This window comes from Chiloscyllium punctatum, chromosome 32 (assembly GCF_047496795.1).
Source record: "Chiloscyllium punctatum isolate Juve2018m chromosome 32, sChiPun1.3, whole genome shotgun sequence".
NCBI classification, from domain to species: Eukaryota; Metazoa; Chordata; class Chondrichthyes; order Orectolobiformes; family Hemiscylliidae; genus Chiloscyllium; species Chiloscyllium punctatum.
Window position 1 is genome coordinate 71083481 of NC_092770.1, and position 25412 is coordinate 71108892.

The window sequence follows — 25412 nt, forward strand, 5'->3', positions numbered from 1 at the left end:
CTTCCGCAAAGACCGTTCCCTCTGTGACTACCTAGTCAGGTCCACACCCCCCTACGACCCACCCTCCCATTCTGGCACTTTCCCCTGCCACCGCAGGAACTGTAAAACCTGCGCCCACACCTCCTCCCTCACCTCTATCCAAGGCCCTAAAGGAGCCTTCCACATCCATCAAAGTTTTACCTGCACATCCACTAATATCATTTATTGTATCCGTTGCTCCCGATGTGGTCTCCTCTACATTGGGGAGACTGGGCGCCTCCTAGCACAGCGCTTTAGGGAACATCTCCGAGACACCCGCACCAATCAACCAAACCGCCCCGTGGCCCAACATTTCAACTCCCCCTCCCACTCTGCCGAGGACATGGAGGTCCTGGGCCTCCTTTACCGCCGCACCCTCACCACCAGACGCTTGGAGGAAGAACGCCTCATCTTCCGCCTCGGAACACTTCAACCCAGTGGATGTAGTGTACCTGGACTTTCAGAAAGCTTTTGATAAAGTCCCACACAAGAGGTTAGTGAGTAAAATTAGGGCGCACGGGATTGGGGGCAAAGTACTAGATTGGATAGAGAATTGGTTGGCTAATAGGAAACAAAGGGTAGTGATTAACGGCTCCATTTCGAAATGGCAGGCAGTGACCAGTGGGGTACCGCAGGGATCCGTGCTGGGACCGCAGCTTTTTACAATATATGTAAATGATATAGAAGTTGGTATCAGCAATAACATTAGCAAATTTGCTGATGACACAAAGCTGGGTGGTAGGGTGAAATGTGATGAGGATGTTAGGAGATTACAGGGTGACCTGGACAAGTTAGGTGAGTGGGCAGATGCATGGCAGATGCAGTTTAATGTGGATAAATGTCTGGTTATCCACTTTGGTGGCAAGAACAGGAAGGCAGATTACTACCTCAATGGTATCAAATTAGGTAAAGGGGCTGTTCAGAGAGATCTGGGTGTTCTTGTCCACCAGTCAATGAAGGCAAGCATGCAGGTACAGCAGGTCGTGAAGAAGGCTAATAGCATGCTGGCCTTCATAACAAGAGGGATTGAGTATAGAAGCAAAGAGGTACTTCTGCAGCTGTACAGGGCCCTGGTGAGACCACACCTGGAGTACTGTGTACAGTTCTGGTCTCCAAATTTGAGGAAAGACATTCTGGCTATTGAGGGAGTGCAGCGTAGGTTCACGAGGTCAATTCCTGGAATGGCAGGATTGCCTTACATGGAAAGACTGAAGCGACTGGGCTTGTATACCCTTGAGTTTAGAAGACTGAGAGGGGATCTGATTGAAACGTATAGGATTATGAAAGGACTGGACACTCTGGCAGGAGGGAACATATTTCCGTTGATGGGGGAGTGCCGAACCAGAGGACACAACTTAAAAATACGGGGTAGACCATTTAGGACAGAGATGAGGAGAAACTACTTCACCCAGAGAGTGGTGGCTGTGTGGAATGCTCTGCCCCAGAGGGCAGTGGAGGCCCAGTCTCTGGATTCATTTAAGAAAGAATTGGATAGAGCTCTTAAAGATAGTGGAGTCAAGGGGTATGGAGATAAGGCTGGAACAGGATACTGATTAGGAATGATCAGCCATGATCATATTGAATGGCGGTGCAGGCTCGAAGGGCAGAATGGCCTACTCCTGCATCTATTGTCTATTGTCTATAACCCCAAGGCATCAATGTGGACTTCAACAGCTTCCTCATTTCCCCTTCCCCCACCTCATCCTAGTTTCAAACTTCCAGCTCAGCACTGTCTCCTTGACTTGTCCGGACTTGTGGAACCTTCTTCTTCAGAGTGTCTGTGTGGACTGGTTGGGCCGAAGGGCCTGTTTCCACACTGTAGGGAATCTAAACAGATACTTCCAGACCTGTTGAGTATCCCCAGCAATTTCTGTTTTTGTTTTGGATCTTCAGCATCCACAGTTCATTGTTTTTTTTTTGGTGCTGTTCTTGTCTGCGCTGAGGGAGGAGCAAAAATATTGACAAGGATGATGTCAGAACTAATGTCTAATAAAAGAAAGACTGACTAGATTGTGGTGAGTTTCTCCCTTGAAAAAGGAGGGCCCAACTTAAAATTACGAAATGGTTTGACATGTTAAACATAAAGACATGTTTCTGCCAGAGAACTGAAGGAATTCAGAATGGATCATAAACGGTCATAAATAAGGGAAGAAGGGCTGATGCCTGAAACGTCGATTCTCCTGCTCCTTGGATGCTGCCTGACCTGCTGCGCTTTTCCAGCAACACATTTTCAGCTCTGACCTCCAGCATCTGCAGTCCTCACTTTCTCCTAGAGTCATAAATAAGCCCAGGAGGGATATCAGGCGAAACCTGTTTAACCAGAGAGTCATGGGACTATGGTGCTTGCAGGGAGTCTCTTTTATTTTGAATAGCGTCAGATGATTTAAAGGAAATATTGATCGGTGTGTGAGGGAGAAAGTCATAGAAGGATATGCTGACAGTGTTAAACACCTGGGTATTGCAGAAGAACACAGTGGGGACGGCTCGTTTGTTTTGCTGTAAATTCTAAATAATTATTTAAATGCGTGTTTTGTATTTTCTGTTCCCATGTGAATGCTTTTTTCCATCCACAGTAAACACTTCTTCCAGAACGCCTTGAAAATACTTCTTGCCTGTCTGGATCTTGAAGCCTTACAGACTGACTGGCAAGCTGTTTTATCATTTGTACCAGTGTAATTGCCCTCTAAATGTAATCTGGGAATGATTTGGACAACACAAGTATATGAAGTGATGCTGAATAATCCATTAGCATTCCATTTAGAGTCAGCAAAAACAGCGTTATTCAATCTCTACTGAGTGCTTAGAGTTGAAAAGGAACCAACAAGTTTTCATTGTCTTTTATTCTAGGTATATGCCAAATCAGTGAAAGAACCAACAGCAGCTCATAATGTTAATCTGCCGATCATTGAAAGGTCTAAGGTAATCCTTGTTGTTGTTCATGATATCAATGAATTGATTAATCAGAATTGTGAACTACAGGTCTAAAAGGGGCACTTCTGGACAAAGTAAGACAGAAGTTGTATTTACATTCACGAAAGTTTTTTAACTATCGGATGTCCCAGAAATTGTCCAGAGCTGAAAATGTGTTGCTGGAAAAGCGCAGCAGGTCAGGCAGCATCCAAGGAACAGGAGAAATGTGTTTTCCAGCAACACATTTTCAGCTCTGATCTCCAGCATCTGCAGTCCTCACTTTCTCCAGAAATTGTCCAGCCAGTGAAGCCCTTTTGTGATCCAGACCCCTCTTTGATTAAAGAGGAATATTTAACTATATACCACGGTTTGAAAAGCAAACTCTTTCTGCATTTGTTGCCATGGAAACTAGTTCAATGAAAGAATACACTGAATACAACAGGAAGTGTCTAAAGGGAAAACTTTCGTGATGAAATAAACCTGTTATTCTGTTTTATGTACATTTTCAGTGCAATTTCTGCATGATGTCTCACATTCCAACTATTCTAACAAACATTTCACAAACTATGTTCAGGGCACATTAAGTTATCTGAAATACTGAGCTGAGCTGAAAGAGCTCTTTCCCTAAATTTTTCAGTGCCTGTAAAGTTCTACAGCCAAACGGAATGACTCTTGCAGCTACCTCTTGGAAAACGGTCTAGAATTTACAGCACAGAAACAAATCATTAAGCTGCTCTATGCAGTCACTAATGCTCCTAGGGGGTCTCTTTACACCCGACAACTAGCAAACGTTTCAGAAATAAAATTATAAGACGCAAAGAATTTTAAGTCCTAGCACTGTAAAGTTAAAGTGTACATCAATCGCAGTTGGTCAAACTACATTGGTCCACTCGCAAGTTTGTGGAGCTTCATGATAATCCGAAAGACTTCGGTAGGACAATTAGTCTGCAAAAATTAAAAGAAAAGGGAAGCATAGTGATTGAGTAAGATTGTTTAAAAAGAAGTCTTTATTTTTCTACTGGTTCACACCTTACAATGGCCTGACCTTGTAAAGTCATTGTGAGTTAGAATCACAGAATCCCAACAGTGTGGAAGCAGACCATTGGAAACGTCGAATCCACACCGACTCTCCGAAGAGTACCCCACCCCAACCCACCGTATCCCTGTAACCCTACATTTCCCATCATTAATCCACCTAATCTAAGCATCCCTGAACACTATGGGCAATTTAGCATGGCCAATCTGCCTAAACTGCACGTCTTTGGATTGTGGGAGGAAACCAGAGGAAACCCACGCAGACACAGGGAGAAAGTCGCCTGAGGGTGGAGTCCCTGCCACTGTGAGGCAGCAGTGTTAACCACTGAGCCACCGTGCCACCCCGAAAAAGCTTAGTAATCTTTCTCTGCATGATATGTTGACTTTGGACAGGTGTGATAAACTTTGCCATGTCTTCTGTGCAGTTGACATTTGTTTTTTTTCCCCTGTTTTCTTGCTGCAGTGTGAAATCCTAAAGCATCTCTATTGCTTTGGCAGCTTTAGCAGAGCAGCAGGCAGGTTTCAGTGAGACCATCAGGCTCTGTGGCTGTAGGATGGACTATCTCTACTGTTGCCTCTCCTGGCCACCTCTATTGTGCAACATGTGGTGGTGTTTACTTCACTGTACTTTTCTCCTGCTCTGTTTGCAGCAACCTCCATGCCAGCCTCCAACGAGCGAGGGATAAGAGCTGGTTGGCCTCACCCTGCACCTTTTTTGTGACTGGTTTCTTGAGTAGCTATAGCCTGTTTGGATCCAGCATGGCAGGAGTAGTTGGAAATTGTGATTCCCTATGTCTTGCTGCATGCCTCCTCCATCATGCATATGACGAGAACATTGGACAGTTGGGTTCTTGTCAATAACCTGCGAGGTCAGCTTCAGTTGTTTTGTGAGGTTCCGAAGCATCCCCTGATTCATTGGCTGGAGGTTGGCCGTGGTTTGGAGAGGTGAATACCACAGTCTGTTGCCCACTGCCAGCAAGATCAGGATAGGTATCCATAATGGTGAGAGCCTTCACTTTCTTCCATTGATGCATTCTGCCAACTCTCTTGATCGACAAAAAAGCTGCCGGCCATCCAGGGACTTCAGCCTCCGAATTGCAGAGGATGGTTCTGACATTCACAAAGCAGTATAGCTTATTGGACTTCATATTTAGTAAGAGACAAAAGAAATCTGGAGATGCTAGAATCTAAAGTAGAGAAACAGGAACCTGGAAGTGCACAGCATGCCAGGCAAAGATCTTTCAGTGCCATCCATGTTGGCACAGATCACAGGAGTGATGCTTCCCTTACTTTGCTTTGTGCCATTTTGTCTTTAAACATTCAAGAATGATCGGGTGCAAGACGGTCAGACAGTTTAGTTTCATTCACGTTGAGAAGTGTGCTTTGGTGCGTACTTGGGCTTTGGGTGAACCAGTCATCTCTCGGTGCTGACCCACCCTCAGTGCAAACTGTGGATGACAATGCCATGCCTTGTCTGGAATTGGCTGTAAGCGTCTTCGTCAGGGTGACTTCCTGATCCTGCAGGATTGGTTCGGAGTTGGAAATATCCTCTGTTTGAGCTGCCTTGAACTACATTAACAGATGTGCTTCAGTGTAGAAGTTGGCAGGCCCCCTTCTCATCTTTCTTGCTGGAGAGAGAGCCTGCTTTTCAAACTGTTGTCAAATATTCACCTTGTTCTTCAGAACAGCTGACAAACTCAATGGCGGAACTCCCACTCTGTAGTGACTTTCACTTTACATTTGCTGATTTTTCCTTTGCCGCATCAACTTCATTTAATATCTAATTGACAGCACATTTAACTTTGTCACACACTTAGCTATATGTACAAGGTTTGAATGTTCTTATCCAGAGAGATCCCAATATCCGGGTGATAGCTTGCCTGTGAGTTGACATGCTAGTGAGGCCTCACTCCACTACAAATGGTTGGTGCTATTCTATGATAAGAAGCATGGTTTTGCTCATCTCATGAAGAGTCTGGAGATTTGACTTATCACAGGTTTTCTTCCTGTTCTTTCAGTGGAAATGGCTGACAACCTTACCACAACCAGAGTTTCAGAATGCAATGTTACATCTGCAGTGAAGGTGCACAACAAGCGAAATCAACATTAAATTTAAAATTTGAGGTGTCCATTCAGAAGTCTATTAAAAGTAGAGAAGAAGCTGTTCTTGAATCTGTTCATATGTGAATGCAAACTTTTATATCTTCTGTCTGATGGAAGAAGGTGGAAGAGATATAAACAGATTGGGAGGGGTTTTTGATTGTGTTGGCTGCTTCCCCCAGGCAGCAGGAAGTATAGATGGAGCCAATGGATGGAAGGCTGCTTTGTGAGATGGACTGGCCATGATTCTCTACTTTTGTATGGCCTTGGGAGCAGCAGTTGCCAAACCAAGCTGTGATGCATCCAGCTAGGATGCTTTCTATGGTGCATCAATAAAAATTGATAAGTGTCCTTGTGGACATGCCGAATTTCCTTAGCCTCTTGAGGAAGTAGACGTTGGTGTGCTTTCTTGACCACTGCATCAGTGTGGGTGGACCAGGACAGGTGGTTGATGATCACACTCCCAGGAACTTGATGCTCTTAACCACCTCTGCCTCAGCACCATTGATGCAGACGGGGGCATGGCCTCCAAGCTGCTTCCTGATGTCAGTGTCCATCTCCTTCATTTTTTTGAAGTTGATGGGGAGATTGTTGTCTTTGCACAATGCTGCTCAGCATTCTATTTCCTTTCTGTATTCTGCCTCGTCATTCTTTGAGATCTGCCCTACAACAGTGGTGTTGTCAGCAGCAAACTTGTAAATGGAGTTGGGGCGGAATTTGGCCACATAGCCATGAGCATATAAGGAGTGAATACACAGCCTTGTGGACACTGGTGCTGAGGATTATGGTGGAGAAGGTGTCGTTGCCTATTCTTACTGTTTGCAGTCTGTGGGTCATAAAGTTGAGGATCCAATTAAAGAGGATCTTGCCAAGACCTAGGTCTTGTAGTTTATAGAATTCCTACTTTGTGGAGACAGACCATTCAGCCCAACAAGCCCACACTGACGTTCCAAAGAGTAACCCACCCAGAGCCATTCCCTTACCCAATTACTCTACATTTCCCCTGACTAATGCACCTAACCTACACATCCCTGAACACTACGGACAATTTAGCATGGCCAATCCACCTGACCTGCACATCTTTGGATTGTGGGAGGAAACCGGATCACCCAGAGGAACCCCACTCAGACACGGGGAGAATGTGCAAATTCCACACAGTCACCTAAGGCTTCAATTGAACCCAGGTCCCTGGCACTGTGAAGCAGCAGTGCTAACCACTGAGCCAACATGGTGAGATGAGTTTGTTTGGAATTATGCTGTTGAAGGAATTATGGTGTTGAACAAGTAGATATCAACAGCCATCCATAGAGAACTGAGTCAAACCATGAAGCTGTGTTTAAGTGATACCAAGTTTGTATTTCTTTTCAAAGCCAGTGAGTTCTTTGGAGGAAACTGGAGCTTGCAGGCAGTTATTTTTTGTTTTTAGTTTTGGAAGAATCGGTTCATGAGTGATAAACTCTTTCAACAAAATATGGGTGCCAGAGAGCATGGGAAAATGCAGGCCACTCGGTTTGGAATGGAAAGAAAGCTAGTTTAGGGAGGCAGTCACCACAGGAAATTTGCTAACAATAGAAATTAAAAAAAATAGAGAAGTTGAGAGCCAGAAGTAAAAGGCAGATTCGGCATTAGCAATCTGTGCAGATGGAGAGAAATGTTTGATGAATTTAATGAATACACAGGAACCGTTTTCTAACTTTGTGTTTGGAAAGTTTGAGGGATTAGAAGCATGGAACATTTTTAACGATACAGGAATTTGATTTGAGATCAGAAGAGTAAATGATAATGGTAAAGACAAAGGGTTGGACAAAGGTTGGAGCTAATGGTTGTTAGTTTTAATTATGAGAGACATGATGGAGCAAAATCTCTTTGATCCCATCAAAGGCAGAGAGAGATCAAGATGCAAGAATTTAACTGTTGCAAAGAAAGATGTAAAAAGGTACACTGTCAAAAGCAGCTACTGCAGGTCAAGTGCAATCATCATTATTAGAGTAGATTGTGCTGGTCAATAACAAAGAGCAGCACTAGAGGTGGAGAGTGAATGGTGCCCTGAAAATCTAATCAGCTAATAGGTAATACTCCATTACTAGTTGTGTCAGTTAGTGAACAGATAAAGCCCTCTAGACTGTTTTAGGGGAAGACCATATCACAGGAACTTGCTGTGAGGTTTGTAGCTCAGGTTGAGGTTTAGGGTGTAGGTTTGCTCGCTGAGCTGTAGGTTTGATATCCAGACGTTTCATTACCTGGCTCGGTAACATCATCAGTGGTGACCTCCAAGTGAAGCGAAGCTGTTATCTCCTGCTTTCTATTTATATGTTTGTCCTGGATGGGGTTCCAGGGGTTTGTGGTGATGTCATTTCCTGTTCGTTTTCTGAGGGGTTGATAGATGGTATCTAGATCTATGTGTTTGTTTATGGCGTTGTGGTTGGAGTGCCAGGCCTCTAGGAATTCTCTGGCATGTCTTTGCTTAGCCTGTCCCAGGATAGATGTGTTGTCCCAGTCAAAATGGTGGCTTTTGTTAGAGAGTGTTGGTGGGTTTGTGTGCTACTAGGATTCCGAGGGGTCTTAGTAGTCTGGCTGTCATTTCTGAAACTTCTTTGATGTATGGTAAGGTGGTTAGGGTTTCTGGCTGTGTTTGGTCTGCTTGTGGCGGTTTGCTCTTGAGGAATCTGCGGACGCCATAAACAAACACATAGATCTAGATACCATCTATGAACCCCTCCGAAAACAAACAGGAAATGACATCACCACAAAGCCCAGGAACCCCATCCAGGACAAACATATAAATAGAAAGCAGGAGACAACAGCTTTGCTTCACTTGGAGGTCGCCACTGATGGTGTTACCTAGCCAGGTAATGAAACGTCTGGATATCAAACCTACAGCTCAGCGAGCAAACCTACACCCTAAACAATAACTTGCTTGTGAAGATCTTAAGTTAATGACAAAGAAGCAGTATACTAGGAATCAGGAGTCAGGTAACTAAATTTGTAAGTATTCTGGAGAAATCCACAAGAGAAGGGATACCACTAACATCAATGAAATATTTGTTGAAATATAGAGAAAATAGGTTCCATAGTGCATTGTTTGCTTTGCTGGTCTTTTGCTTAATTAACTCATTTCCTGTAATTAGTATGTTTCTCAATTGTTACTCGTTGAGGATGATGCCCGGTATGGAGGAATTGGCTTATGAGCAAAGGCTGAAAAGGTTGGAGCTCTACTCACTACACTTTGGAAGAATGAGAGATGATCTCATTGAAACATATAGGATTCTTATGGGGCTTGCCAGGGTAAATGCTGAGAGGATGTTTCCCACATGGGAGAGTCTAGGACCAGGGAACCAATGTAAGATGCAGTTGAGGAGGAATCTCTCCTCACAGAGGATTGAGTGTCTTTGGAACTCCTTGACACATGGAGCTGTGGCAGCAGAGTCCCTGTGTCTATCTGAGGCTGAGATGGATGGATTAGGCGGGGAATCCAGGGTTATGAGAAAGGTCAGGAAAGTGAACATGAGGAGTGTCAGAACCACCATGATCCTATTGAATGGCGGAGCAGGCTCGAGGGACTGAACAAATTACTCCTGTTTCTTATGATTTTCCACCCTGTAACTGGTTGTGTTTCGTTGTATGGTAATATTGTCGGATTCGGGGCACCATTAACTTTGAATAATGTTGAAAATGTTAACTGAACAGCCTCCTTTAAAGAATTGGAAAAACTCTGTACCTGGTGTTTCGGGGGATGTGGCTGGCTTGTTTCTTCCCAGCTTTGCGTGTTGTCAATAACACATTAAGAAATCACATATTTTTAAAAGTTTAAGCTCTGTTAGAAAACAGCTTCAGGAATGAAGAGTTATTGATCCCCTTAGACTTCGTCATAAAATTAGCGAATAAAGAAACATATGACGGGTTCAGAACAAGTGCACTTTGTTATGGTTTTTATTTTGCTACCTTACTAGTTATAATTGTGCCTTATGGTGTACACCATTATCCCTCTCTGCTGTTTAACCACACTAGCCGTCCACCCTAGGCGAGATCTTCCTTTTGTTCTACCTTGACTCTTTATCCGCACTTTGCCTGGCGCTGCACTTGCTTGAAATCATGTGAACGTTAGATTCGGAGTTAGAGTAGGCCATTTGTCCCCTCGAATCATTGTCTTCATTCGACATGGGCTCAATTTCCCTTTGTTCCCTTAATGCTCAAGTCCCGAGATCTTTGTGTTAAAATATATTCATTGACAGAGCCGTCTGGGATAGAGAATTCCAGGTGCTGTCATTTAGTTGAAGCAATTTCTCATTGTTTCAGTCTGAAATGATCCCCTCCTTACTGCTCCTTATGGCTGTGTTCTGGTTTCTGGAGCCAGGAAACATTTTCTCAGCATCTACGCTGTCACACCCTGTAAAAGAAACTATACATTTCAATTAGATTACCTCTCACTCTTCTAATCTGTTAATTAGTTTCCACGAGCAAGTGAGTCTGTAATCAAAGGATACAGATTTTAATCCAGACTCTTGAAGATTAAGAAACTCAGCTGAGGTGAGGGGCCATGTTTTAATGCAACAATTTAATCTGATCTGGAAGGCAGCAGAATCAGTGCTAACATTCTGAAGGGCTACAATGTAAAGGGCATCAGCTTCTTTTTGTTTGACTCTAGGCGTTAATGAATGTAGTGTTGTCTGTTCTGAGAGATTGCAGCTTGTTTTGCTGCATGTTTAATGAATGCACTAGATCTGATCGATAACATGTCACTTGCTGCTACAAATCTCTTCCTCAAGCTCTCTGGCATTTTTTGGCAAAGCATGTGAGGAAATAGATGCACGGGGACACAGGGGATCGCTGTTCATGGCAGCCATTGTTTAAAAGCACTGTTTCAGGCTGAATAAGGCAAACTGAAAGACAAAGTTCTAGTGCAACCAGAAGCAGCAGTGATTTACTGGCAGAGGAAAGCAATCTAAACAAGCAAAATATTAACTGTGTGACACACTCACTGTGCTGAAACTCTTGCAGGAAAACAGATGGGTACTTGCACCAATCCATTTTTTTGCAGTTGTATCAATCAAGTGATAAGTGCAGGACAGGACAACAAATACATAACAGTCCAGTGCACTCAAGCAGAGCTGTCCATAAGTGGCCAATTTCTAGCAGTGGCAGATTTTTAGTTGGGAGGCACCTCCCACTCTATTTCTGTATCCATTTTTCTGTATCTCTTATTTGCCTTCGCAAACCATCTGGCTGTGGATTTGCGAGAGAAGGCTGGGGGCGGCCAAGATAATCCGCTATTCAGTGTACTAAAGAAAGACGTCTATTATTGTTGTAGACTTTATCGTTTTCAAAGATGATCTTCTCTGTTGCTGTGAATGCTTGGATAGTTGTGCCCCCACAGTCTCTCAGTGTCTCACTCTGTTGTGATATGCAAAAAAGATAAGTCGAAGGGATTAGAGCCATATTGCAATCTTCTGGGTGAGAATTCTCCACGAGAATTGACAGCTCTTGCTAAAAAAGATTACAGAAAGGCGCCAATATTGAAAGATTCAACATGCAATGTGTTGAATATTGAGTATCTATGGCTACATAGTGCTTGTAAATCATGGCACCATCTTATAAACAGACACTGGCACTGTAAGAACTGAATCAACTGTTAAAATTTGAAAATCCCCCAACAGTGAAACTTGACTATTCCCCGAGATGCTCTAATTGATTTGGCTGAAAAATATTGGAGATTGGTGTCAAGTCCAAACAAACAACTTAAAGCTGTATAAACATGATCATAGGTAAAATCATTGCACTAAGTTTGAATCAATCACTGCAGTTCACTCAAATTGATGTGATAGCTGTATGCCTGCTGTATTACTATGAGACATTGAGAAATGTCAAATGATTTTGCATATGTATCAATGCGAAAGTGATCCAGATCCTGTGCGCGGAATCCAAAACTTACTCCCGAGTGCCCCACTGCAAGGACATGTTAAGACCATCTTGAGTCATTTAACATGTATCATTTAGTTTGTACCCTGTTGTGTGATAGCTCTGGATTGTTCTGAAGTTTGTTGATTATGGCACTTAAATGTGGAATTTTTTGAATGCATTTTTACTGCAATACTTAATTTCCCATTCAGTCAACTAGATAAGTAGGATTTGTTTTTTTTTCACTTGTGATTAATTGACGGTTTTGCCAAATTGAATCTTGATTGCTCTACTGAGCTTTATATAGTATTATTGGAATTGTGGACGGATATTATGAATTAAGATTCCTGACTTGTTTTCTGTGCCACCATTAAAGTGAACATTTTGCCCTCATTGAAACGTTCAGTTGGCTCACTGTGCTATGTCTGGGATCGGGGGCTATCTCAAGAGGAAAAGGTAGACAGGTTGGATCGATATCCATTGGAGTTTGGAAAAATGAGAGGTGATCTTATTGAAACAAGTAAGATGTTGAGGGAATTTGGTTGGGTGGATGCAGAAAGGATGGGAGAACTAGGAAACAGTTAAAGATGAAGATGAGATTTTTCTTTTCTGTCGGAGTGCTGTGGAACTCTCTTTGAATCATAAAGATGTACAGCACAGAAACAAACCCTTTGGTCCAACCCATCCATGCTGACCAGATATTCCAACCCAATCTAGTCCCACCTGCCAGCACCCGGTCCATATCCCTCCAAACCCTTCCTATTTGTATACCCATCCAGATGCCTTTAAATGTTGCAATTGTACCAGCCTCCACCACTTCCTCTGGCAGCTCATTCCATACACGCACGACCCTCTGCGTGAAAAGGTTGCCCCTTAGGTCTCTTTTATATCTTTCTTCTCTTACCCTAAACCTATGTTCTCTTTTTCTGGACTCCCCCACCCCAGGGAAAAGACTTTGCCTACTTATCCTAGCCATGCCCCTCATAATTTTGTAAACCTCTATAAGGTCACCCCTCAGCCTCTGACACTCCAGGGAAAACAGCCCCAGCCTGGTCAGCCTCTCCCTGTAGCTCAAATCCTCCAACCCTGACAACAACCCTGTAAATTTTTTCTGAACCCTTTCAAGTTTCACAACACCTTTCTGATAGGAAGGAGACCAGAATTGCACACAATATTCCAACAGTGGCCTAATCAATGTACTGTACAGCCACAACGTGACCTCCCAACTCCTGTACTCAATACTCTGACCAATAAAGGAAAGCATACCAAACGTCACCTTCACTATCCTATCTACCTGCGACTCCACTTTCAAGGAGCTACGAACCTGCATTCCAAGGTCTCTTTGTTCAGCAACACTCTCTAGGACCTTACCATTAAGTATAAGTCCTACTCAGATTCGCTTTCCCAAAATGCAGCACCTCACATTTATCTAAATTAAACTCCATCTGCCGCTCCTCAGCCCATTGGCCCATCTGATGAAGATCCTATCGTAATTTGTAACCTTCTTCGCTGTCCACTACACCTCCAATTTTGGTGTCATCTGCAAACTTACAAACTATACCTCTTTATGCTCACAACCTAGCCATTTGTATAAATGACAAAATGTAGTGGACCCAGCACCGATCCTTGTGGCACTCCACTGGTCGCAGGCCTCCAGTCTGAAAAATAAACCCCCACCACCACCCTCTGTCTTCTACCTTTTGAGCCAGTTCTGTATCAAATGACTAGTTCTCCCTGTATTCCATGAGATCTAACTTTGCTAACCAGTCTCCCATGGGGAACCTTGTCGAATGCCTTACTGAAGCCTGTGTAGATCATGTCTCCATTCTTCCACCGAGATCGGTGAAGGGGGAGGGGTCATTTAATATTTTAGAGGTAGCTTTGGATAAATTCTTGACTAGCAATGTGGTCAAATGGTACCAGGGGTAAGCAGGAATATGGAGTTGAGGCTACAGTCAGAGCAGCTAGAATTTTATCAAATGACAGAGTAGATTGAGTGGCTGAATTACCTAATCCTGCTCCGAATTCAGAGATACATGTGGTAAAAAAACTTGAAAGGGTTCAGAAAAGATTTACAAGGATGTTGCCAGGGTTGGAGGATTTGAGCTATAATGAGAGGTTGAATTGACCAGGGCTGTTTTCCGTAGAACGTCCGAGGCTGAGGGGTGACCTTTTTAGAGGTTTATAAAATCATGAGGGGCATGGATAGGATAAATAGACAGTCTTTTCCCTGGGGTGGGGGAGAACTAGGGGGCATAAGTTTAGGGTGAGAGGGGAAAGATATAAAAGAGATCTAAGGGGCAACATTTTCACGCAGAGGTTGGTATGTGTATGGAATGAGCTACCAGAGGAAGTGGTGGAGTTTAGTACAATTGCAACATTTAAAAGGCATCTGGATAGATATATGAATAGGAAGGGTTTCGAGAGATATGGGCCGGGTGCTGGCATGTGGGACTAGATTGGGTTGGGATATCTGGTCAGCATGGATGAGTTGGACCAAAGGAACTGTTTCTGTGCTGTACATCTCTATGACTCTAAGTGAACATACGTATATAAATGGATATGCATTTTGAGGAGAAACTTCAGAATACCAACTGTTTTTTCAAAGTACCTGTCATCTTGTTTTGCTTGTGGCATTAGCAGGCCCCTAATGTTTTCATTGTATTGGATTGTAACAGTTGGTAGATGGGCAATGTCCTGATTAATTAAAAGCGCTATTTATTTCCAGTTTTAATGAGTATAAATAATGATCGCCTCAGGAGCAAAATATGTCACAGAAGCAATCCGTTGAAACAAATCCTTTTTGCCTTATTTAGAAACTGTAAATTCAGGTTAAGATGCAGCAAGATGACCAACTTTTTGAATTGAATTGAATTACCTGTATTCAAAAGGATACAGTGAAAGGTTTGCATCTTAATGGCACAATCTTAGATACAAGGTACCTAGATACAATTTTCCAGTACAATTCTTAGGGGAAAAAAGTTAGAAAATAGAGAAATTAAAAATTCAGTCTTTTCTTAAGGGAGACCAATATCACTTTTCATTTAACGCATATTGAACAATGTTTTGCTGTTAGGATATAAGTGGATAATAAAAAGTGTTATATTGGTGCAGTAATGAGGAGGAACTAGTCATTACAGACAGTCAGGTGAAAATTACAAGCACAGACTTTATTATTACCTACTCTCAGGTTTGGGCATGGATTACTGCTTTTGGAATACCTAAAGAAAAAAAGTGCTATATTCTCTTCTTTTGCGTCTACTCGCCCCTTTGTCAGTGGAGTTGGCAGTTGTGTACTTGATGTTCAAACTTTACAGAATGAAGCACAAGCTAGTAATTCCTCAACTCGGGCAAGGTTGGTTTTCAGACCACGGAGAGGGTCGTCCATGGTTCAGTGGTAGCATTTGCTCCTGAGACAGAAGATTATGGGTTGGAGTTTCACTCGACATCAGTGCAGTGTTGAGGTACCATCTCTGGATGAAATGTTAAACTGAGGCTTTCTGCGACTATGTGAGGAAGAGCACATGAATTCTCCCTGATGTTTTGCCTGATGTTTATCTCTTAACTCAGCTCACCAAGTTATTTGATTAGATTACTATTTGAGAACTTGGTGTGTATGAATTGGCTGCCATGACTCATACTTTATGACAGTGACTGTACTTCAAAAATCCTTAGCTATCAAGCACTTTGAAGTGGCCTGTGGTGGTGAAAGGCATTGTATAAGTGAAGGGATTTCTTTCTAGCAGAGGGTTAGGAGCGAATCCACCACAGTGGGCAAGTGCAACCACTCAATGCCTCTTTTTATTATTGTTTAATGATTCAAGTATCTTCAAAAGCCTCTCCATCATTTGAAGAGCATGTCATGCACGTTATAAATCGATGGTCAGGGAAATGAAATCAGGTTAATTGCTCGGTTGTGGATTTTTTTTTTTAAGTTCATTTTGAGAATCTTAAGTGAGAGTTTATTTATTTTTAAAGTATTTGGATGATTTCTCGGGAAACTGAGTGTGAACGTCATTCTTGTAGTACTCAAAAGCTTTAAATGAATCCGCGGATTTATCAGTTTTGGAGCTAATAGTGAGAATGAACATGCTCGGTAAATAGCGAGTCCTGTTTAGATCTCTGAGACTGCTAGAGCCTCTTGATTTTTTATTTCTTTTATTGATCAATAGCTTTGACTAGTTTTTTAAAAAATTATCCTCTTCCTCAAGGTTCATTACGTGGTTTTATGTTAGTTCATGTGACTTCTGCACTAAAAGGTAATGAGCAGCTGTGTGCAGAGCAAGATAGTTGCATTTTCCTGTCATAATAGAATTGCCTTTGTGATCCCATATCAACCGGGGTATGTAAGAAATAGTCTATTAACCAAAGTCTCTTTTTAAGTCTGCATTCCCCATTAATTTTTGCTGAATAATTCCCATCTGTTGTGATTTGTTTTATTTTAATGTCTTTTGCAGATCAGAATGCATGATTACATTTATATACCGCTAAACAAAGTCAAAGAAGGAATCACTGTGAATGTGTATGGTGTTGTTAAATTCTTCAAGCCTCCATATCTCAGCCAAGGGACAGGTAGGTAAAAACATATGACTGACACGTGGACAAAATTTGCAAACTAATTAAAAGTGCACAATTGCTTGTATTGGAAGTATGTGAGCATAATATAGATGCATATACATTGTGCATGGTTAAGGGAGAATGAGAATGAAGCACTGAAGGCATCATAATCTGACCGTCAGATCAGTATCAGCTGACTGAATGCAGCATCTATTTCATCTTCCAAACTGTTCTGTTTCTTGATTTTGATTTTAAAAGCTACTTTGCATTCTGCTTCATCATTGTTTATAACAATGCATCCCACTTTCTAACAAGTGACTCATCGAACAATTAAAATGTGTTCTTTTTGTTTGTATTTTCAAAATTCCTTTTAAATTGGAACTCCTCGATCAGATCTCTGCTTGTCCTTCAGTGTTGTTTTGACAAGAGTCCCTCGTTTTGTAGTTTATTCGAAGCTGAAGCTTATCACTAATGATATTTGTCTTAGTCTACTATAAATGTATGTACTATTCACAAAGGCTCCCAGTGTCTCAAATGTATCCATTGGATATGCTCAAAGGGCTGAGCAAGGCAAATTAAAAATGCAATAAATGTGTAGCTGTGTACAATCAAATCAACATTGTCATTAAAAAAAATGACATTCATGGTTGAAAGTAAAAATAAGAATGCATTTGTTTTACATTGTATTTTTACATGGTTTAATAACTGCTGCTCAGCGTTTATTTTTAAATAGAATTTCTCTCTTTACTGTTTGAGCAGTTGGATGAGTTCATATGAAAGAGCAGGAAATAGTCAGCAGCTCTGTCAGTAGCTGTGGAGAGAGTACAACAGAATTAATGTTTCAAGTCAAGTATGATTCTTCCTCTGAACCTTTCCAAAGACCAACATTTGTTCCCCATCCCTAATTTCCCTTGTGAAGGGGGTGATGAGCTACCTTCTTAAAGCAATGTAGTCCATATCATTTAGGTGCACTCGCAGCGCAGTTAATCAGGAAATTGCATGGTTTTAATACTGTGACAGTGAAGGAATAGTGTGACAAAGTGTTAAAAATAGCGTTAATAAGTAAAATGAGCAGTTTCTATCCATTCAATAGCCTCTTCTGATACTTTGGTTTTCTGTACGGCTAAGATGTGCCCACATTTTATTGCAAGTCTAATTAATGGGAAGAAATACATGAGTGTAACTGGGAGGTGAGGTGTTTAAAATGAATATGTAGTTACCCTTCATTTATAGGCAAATTGTAAGGCAGTGTGTGTGATTTGCCATATGCTGTTGAAAGCAAGATACCAGATGCTTTTTTACTTATGTTTCTCTTTAATAGCAGCCTGTTAAAAACTTTGGTCACTTCTTTATCTCTTATGCATTGAATATCTTCATGAAACATGACATTTTATTAATGTCTACTCATCAAATTATGACTCTTATGAGTGCTCACATTTGTTTTGCTCCCAACAATCAGGATTTAATATTAATTTAAAAACCATTAAATGCTTGTAGTCCAATTTCACTTGGAGGAAGTTAAGCTATTGCAAATATTTACAGACCTAGGCTGTTGTTTTAGTTGTATCTCGGAGCAGCACTGGAACATGCTATAAAATACATGATAGAAACTGAAATAACTGTGGATGCTGGAAATCAGAAACAAAAGCAGAAATCTCAGCAGGTCAGGCAGCATCTGTAGAGAGAAATCAGAGTTAACATTTTGGGTCCAGTGACCCTTCCTCAGAATACAGCTTGAAACTCCTGTACAGACAGTTATATAGATTGAACAGTGCCGAAACAGGTCATTCAACCCAAATGGCCATGGTTTATGTCATAAATGATCACCTCTGCAAACCCACAATCCCCAATTCATCTCATTCTATCAATACATCTCTATTCTATTCTGTTTCACATATGTGCCTAGATTTGCCTTAAATGTCACTATTCTAGATAGGAGGTTGGCAGGGGTGTCAGGTCCTCAACAGCAGGGAGGCAAGTGCGAGGCTGGAAGGAGATACAGTAATCAGAAGTAGTAAAGTGAAGAGACAGGTCAGGTTAGAACGCAAAAGGGAGCAAGGAATGCCTGTTGAATTAAATTGCATCTATTTCAATGTAAGAGGGCTGACACCTAAGGCTGATGAACTCATGGCATGGATAAGTACATTGTCCTGGGACAATACAGAAACATGGCTTAGGGAGGGACAGGACTGGCAGCTTAATGTGCCAGGGTACAGTTGCTTGAGGCAGGACAGAGCTGGTGGAAGGAGGGAAGGGGAATTGCAATTAAAGCAAGTATCACAGCAGTAATCAGAGATGAAGGGTTGTCGAGTGAGGCTTTGTGGGTGGAGCTAAGAAATAACAAGGGGATGGTGGCATTATTGAGGTGGTACTATAGGCCCCCAAATAGTCAACGGAAATTAGAGGAACAAATATGTAAGGAGAGAGGGGAAACTTGCAGGAGCAATTGGGTTGTCATAGTAGGGGATTTTAATTTTCCCAACATAGACTGGGACTGCCAGAGCATTAAGGGTTTAGATGAGGTGAAATTTGATAAGTGCAATCAAGAAGGTTTCCTCAAGCAGTGTGTAGTGGTTCCTACCTGGGAAAGGGCAAAACTCAACCTACTCTTGGGAAATGAGGCAGGGCAGGTGAATGAGGTGAGCACGATGGGACCAGTGACAATAATTTTATGAATTTTAAAATAGTTACGGAGAGGGACAAAACTGGTCCACAGGTTCGAGTTCAAAATTGGGGCAAGGTGAATTTTGATGAAACTAGACAGGAGTTTGCAGGGGTTGATTGGAGGAAATTGTTTGCAGGCAAAAGAATTGCCGTAAAGTGAGATAGCGAGAGTTCAAGGTCTATCTGTTCCTGTGAGGGTGAAGGGCAAGGTTCACAGGAATTGGAAACCCTGAATGACTAGAGATATTGAGGCTTTGACCAGAAAAAAAAGATAGAGGTGCGGCTCAGGTACGGGCAGTTGGGATCAAGCGAATCCCTGGAGGTATGCAGGGAATCCAGGAGTTTGCTAAAGAAAGAAGTCAGGAGGGCAAAAAAGGGGGCACGCGATAGCCTTGGCTGAGAGGTTAGGGTGAATCCAAAAAGGTTCTTTAAGTATATTACGGGAAAAAGAATAACTGGAGAGAGAATAGGGCCCCTCAAGGACCAAAGTGAATATGTATGTGCAAAACTGCAGGAGATGAGCAAGGTTCTCAATGAATATTTCTCTGTGTTTATCATGGAGAAAGACATGAAGACTTAGGAACTTGGGGTAGTTAGTGGTGATATCTTGGGGGTGTTGGATATATTAGAATGTGTGAAGGTGGATAAACCTCCTGGTCCTGACCAGATATATCCAAGAATGCTGCAAGAGGCCAGAGAAGAAATTGTGGGGGCCCTGGCTGATATTTTTGTATCATCGTTAGTCACTGGTGAGGTCCTGGAAGATTGTAGCGAATATTGTGCCATTATTCAAGAAGGACTATAGAGAAATGCCTGGGAATGGGTAGACCAGTAAACTTAACATCTGTGGTAGGTAAGTTACTTGAGAAGGTCTGAGAGAGAAGATATATAAATGCATTTGGAAAGACTGGGTTTGTTTAGGAATATGCAGAATGGATTTGTGAGTGGAACATCATATCTCGCAAATTTGTTTGAGTTCCTTGATGAAGTGACCAGGAAGGTTGACGAGGGCAGGATGGTAGACATGGTCTATATGGATTTCAGTAAGGCCCTTGATAAGGTTCCACATGGTAGGCTGCTCTGGGAAGTTAGATCGCATGGAATCCAAGGCAAGCTGGCAAATTGGATACACAATTGACTTGATGGTAGTAAGCAGAGGGTAACAGTGGAAGGATGCTTGTCGGACTGGAGGCCTGTGACTAATGGTGTGCCTCAGGGGTCGGTGCTGGGCCCATTACTGTTTGTTATCTATATCAATGATTTGGATGAGAATGCACAAGGCATGATTAATCAGTTTGCCGATGACACTAAAATAGGCGGCACAGTGGACAGTTAGGAAGGTTATCAGAAATTGCAGCAGGGCCTTGATTAGCTGGGGAAGTGGGCCAAGAAATGGCAAATGGAGTTTAAGACAGATAGGTGTGAGCTCTTGCATCTTGGAAAGTCAAATCAAGGTAGAGGTTTCATTGTGAATGATTAGGGCCTTAAGGAGTGCAGTGGAACAGAGGGACCTTGCAGTTCAGGTGCACAGTTCTCTGAAAGTGGAGCTATAGGTAGACAGGGCAGTGAAGAAGGCTTTTGGCACATTGGCCTTCATCAGTCAGGACATTGAGTGTAGAAGTTAGGAAGTTATGTTGCAGTTGTACAGAACATTAGTGAGGTTGCACTTGGAGTATTGTGGTCAGTTTTGGTCACCTTGCTATAGGAAGGATGTTATTAAACTGGAAAGAGTGCAGAAGAAATTTACAAGGATTTTGCCACAAATCAATGGTCTGAGCTTTAGAAAGAGGTTGTACAAGCTAGGACATTTTTCTTTAGAATGTAGGGGACTGAGGGCGGATCTTATAGAAGTGTCTAAGATCACGCGAGGCTTAATTACAGTGAATACACTTAGTCTTTTCCCCAGGGTTGGGGAATCGAAGGCGAGAGGACTTCAGTTTAAGGTTAGAGGGGACAGAATTAAAGGGAACCTGAGGGGCAACTTTTTTTTTCAAACACAGAGGGTGGTACACATATGAGCTGCCAACAGAAGTGGTTGAGGTGGGTACATTAACAACATGTAAAAGGCATTTGGATAAATACATGGATAGGAAAGGTTTAGAAGGATATGGGCCAAGTGCAGGGAAATGGGGTTAGTGTGGATGGACATTTTGGTTGGCATGGAGCAGTTTGGGCAAAGGACATGTCTCTGTGCTGTATGACTCTATGACCTCATCTCCTCCCTTCCAGATTCTAAGTGATTCCTGTTAAAAACATTTCTGAGTTTTAGTGGTGTCTACTTTATATTGATGACTGTTAGGTTTGGATTCCCCAGCAAATGGAAGCCTTTTCTCTATGTTTATTGTGACTTTCCCACAAAGTTATCATTGGTTACATTGGTTGCACACGTGCCAGGCAAGACCATCTCTAATAAGCTGGAATCTAACTATCTCCCCTCGATGTTTATTGACAGGACCATTGTTGAATCCACCCCTCACCCCACAATGTCAACATCCCGAGAGTCATCATTGACCAAAAGCTGAACTGGTGCAGCCATACAAATTGCCATCAAAAACAGAAATTGCTGGAGAAAGTTGGCAGGTAAGCAGAGTTAATGTTTCAGGTCCAGTGATCTTGCTTCAGAAGTGGGTAGCTGAGTTCTGAAGAAGGATTACTGAACCCAAAATGTTAACTCTGCTTTCTGTCCAGACATACTGCCAGACCTACTGAGTTTCTCCAGCTACTTCTGTTTTTGTTTGAAATTTCCAGCTTCCATGATTTTTTTTTCGACCATATGAGCATTGGGCTACCAGAGCAGATCGGAGGCTAGGATTTCTGCAGTGAATAACTCAGCTCCTTGCTGCTCAAGACGCAAGTCCGTGATGGAATACTCCCCAGCTGCCTGGATGGATGCAACTCAAGCTTGGCACCATCCAGAAAGCTGTCCACCTGATTGGCAAGGAGAAAGTGAGGACTGCAGATGCTAGAGATCAGAGCTGAAAATGTGTTGCTGGAAAAGCGCAGCAGGTCAGGCAGCATCCAAGGAGCAGGAGAATCGACGTTTCTGGCATAAGCCCTTCCTTTTCCAGCAACACATATTTTCAGCACCTGATTGGCACCCAATTCACCACCTGCAACACTCATGCCCATCACCACCAATGTATTGTGGCATCAGAGTGTACCATCTACAACATGCACAGCAATGACTCACGTAGACTCCTCTGACAGTGTTTACCAAGACCACACACTCTGTCTCTTCAAAAAGGACAAGACCACCCACTGATACCTGGGAGCACCACCACCGACAAGTTCCCCTCCAAACCACACATGGCCCTGACTTGAAATTATGTCACTATTCCTTCACTCATGTGGGGTCAGAGTCCTGGAGTACACTTCCTATCAGCAATGTGGGAGCACCACACCTCGAGGGCTACAGCACTTGAAGGCAATTTGCCATCACCTTTTCAGGGACAGTTACAGATGGGCAATAAATGCTAGTCTAGCCAATGCTGCCCACATCCCAAAGATTGCAAATTGCACCCAATGGTCATGGAATGGAGGGATCAGGAATGAAAAGCTTACCATACAAGGAATGCATGAGGACTCTGGGTCTATACTCAATGGAGTTTAGAAGGATGAGGGAGGGATCTAGTTGAAACTTGCAGAATACTGAATGGCCTGGACAGAGTAAATGTTGGGAAGATGTTTCCAGTGGTAGGAGAGACTACGACCCCAGGGCACAACCTTAGAATAAAGGGAAGACTTTTTTAGAACGGAAATAGGCAGAAACTTCTTCATCCAAAGAGAAGTGAATCTATGTCAGAAGGCTGTGGAGGTCAGGTCATTGAGTATTTAAGGTGGAGATAGATAGGTTCTTGACTGTCAAGGGGATCAGGGGTTACAGGGAGAAAGTAGGAGAATGGAGTTGAGAAACATATCAGAGTCAAATTTAGACTGGTGCTGGAAAAGCACAGCAGGTTAGGCAACATCCGAGGAACAGGAAATTTGTTGTTTCGGGCGAAAGCCCTTCAAGAATTCCTGATGAAGGGCTTTTGGCCGAGACATTCATTTTCCGGCTCCTCAGATGCTGCCTGACCTGCTGTGCTTTTTCAGCACCACTCTAATCTTGACTCTGGTCTCCTCCAGCATCTGCAATACTCACTTTCGTCACTTAAGAAACCTATCAGCCATGACTCGATGGGCTGAATGGCCTAACTTCTACTCCTATGTCTTATGGTCCTGTCACTGGGAAGCCAGAGGTGTGCGGGAGAGAATGGATTGTTAGCATGAGGGCTGAGTGTGCTAGGTGAGGCAAGAGAAATAGATTTGCTTCTGCTGCTCCTTGTCCACGAGTCATGTAAGAAAGGCACTTAGTTCATCCAGGCAACTGACCCCCACCAACACCCCCACTAACCTTTTAGATGGCAGATTTCCCAAGATTACTCTTAATCCTTAAACTGAAATGAAAATCTGATGCGTGCAGCCTGATTAAAATACTTTGATGAGTGGATTGCTTGCCAGCCCCATGACCCTGGCTCAGTTCAAATGTGGTGGAAGGATTTAAGGCTTAAAATGCTTTACGTTCCACTAATCCCAAACCCATTCTTTCTCAGGGTTGATGATTCCCCTGAAAGTGCATGACATTACAGAAGGTGGAAAATGAGTTGTCTGGGACCTAATTAACTTTATAGTCTTCTGCAAAATCTTTTTATTTCATAATTTTCAGGCTCTCGATTGACCACCACATGAATCTGAATGCATAAGGGCAAATGTGACATTACCCATTGCGTTCCAGATGGTGTGTTCTGATTAAATTTGGGATAACCTGGAGGGCACTTTCAGTGCTGAAGTCAGTTCTCATTAGCTTTGTTTCTCCTGTAGGAGAATTGACTGTTTGCCTTTCTCAGTTACATGCAGGATGTAACATGGTAGGTAAAATTCAGCAGAATGTAATAGCCAGACAGTGTGACATACTGAGGAATCATAGCATCGTGATTACCAGAGGAAAACTTAAAATTTCACGATTGGAATAATTTCTTGTGGGTGCTTTCATGTATTTGATAGGTGAGCTAAAGAGTGGCTCCTTGAAGAATGAAGATGTTAATTGGAACTGTTGACAGAAATTCAGCTTTGACTTGGTCAATTTTCCTTCCTTCCTTTGGTGTGTGGAGCTTGATTTTCTTGTGTGTTCAATTGGGAGTTTTGAATTTTACCAGCTAGGAAGAAAGACTTAGGGAGAGATTAAATTCAGATGCTACAACATTACTACCTAAGGCTTCAAAATAGTAGGGTATGACATGTGTACACTTGTAACCGATCATGTACCATGAGACAGAGGAGCATTAGTAGGCCATTCAGCCCATCAAGTTTACTCTGTCATTCAGTGAGATTATGACTGATGTGATAATTCTCAACTCTGCTTTCTTGTCTTTTCCTTCTATCCTTTCATACCCTTACTGATTAAAAATCTGTCTATTTCATCCTTGAATATGTCTAAATCGTGGTCTCATTTAATATTTTGTATAGTTTCAGCATATCCTTCTTATTTTTATACTACATTCACTTTGAAATAAAAGCCAGTACTTTACTGTGTTCCCTATTACCCACTGAACTTGGATGCTGGCTCTTTGTGATTGATGGACAATGAATCCCAACTCCCTCTGTTCTGCAGTCTTTCTCCATGTAATTAATACTTAACTCCTCCGTTTTTCCAAAGTGCATAGCCTTCCATTTTATTCCCATCTGCCAAGTTTTTGCCTACTTGCTTTATTTGTTTATATCCCTCTACTCGCTCTGTCATCCTCACCACTTGCCTTCCCACCTTTTTTGTGTCATCCATAAACTGAGCGATACTACATTTACTTTCCTTATCTGAGTCATTAATATATATTGTAAATAATTGAGATCCCAGCACTCATTCCTGTGGCCATTACTAGTTACAGGCTGCAATTCCTGAAAATACTCCACATCCTAACTCTTCTTTATTAATTAGCCAATCCTCATCTGATGTGCTTCCTCTGATACCATGAGTTCATATCTTATTAAAGAGCCTAATGCGAGGTTCCTTATCAAACACCTTTTGTAAATCCAAATTTGTTACATTAGCTGCTGCTCCTTTATCTATCCTCAGAGAATTCTAGTAACTTTGTCAGAAATGATTTCCCCTTGAAGCTGCACTGATTTTGCTTTCTCATATTATCTCTTTCTGAATGCTTGGCAATTGCACTATTTATAATTGACTTTACTATGTTCCC

The 25412-nt window shown here is 42.3% G+C and overlaps 1 protein-coding gene across 3 annotated transcripts in view; it reads left to right on the forward strand.

Moving 5' to 3' along the window:
- pot1 (protection of telomeres 1 homolog) overlaps positions 1–25412 on the forward strand; it is a 331735-nt gene that overhangs the window by 100993 nt on the left and 205330 nt on the right. For all 3 annotated transcript variants that reach the window (XM_072552655.1, XM_072552656.1, XM_072552657.1), the window contains exons 6-7: positions 2866–2937; positions 16416–16530. In XM_072552655.1, coding sequence (XP_072408756.1) covers positions 2866–2937; positions 16416–16530 — 187 coding nt within the window. The remainder of the gene's footprint in view (positions 1–2865; positions 2938–16415; positions 16531–25412) is intronic.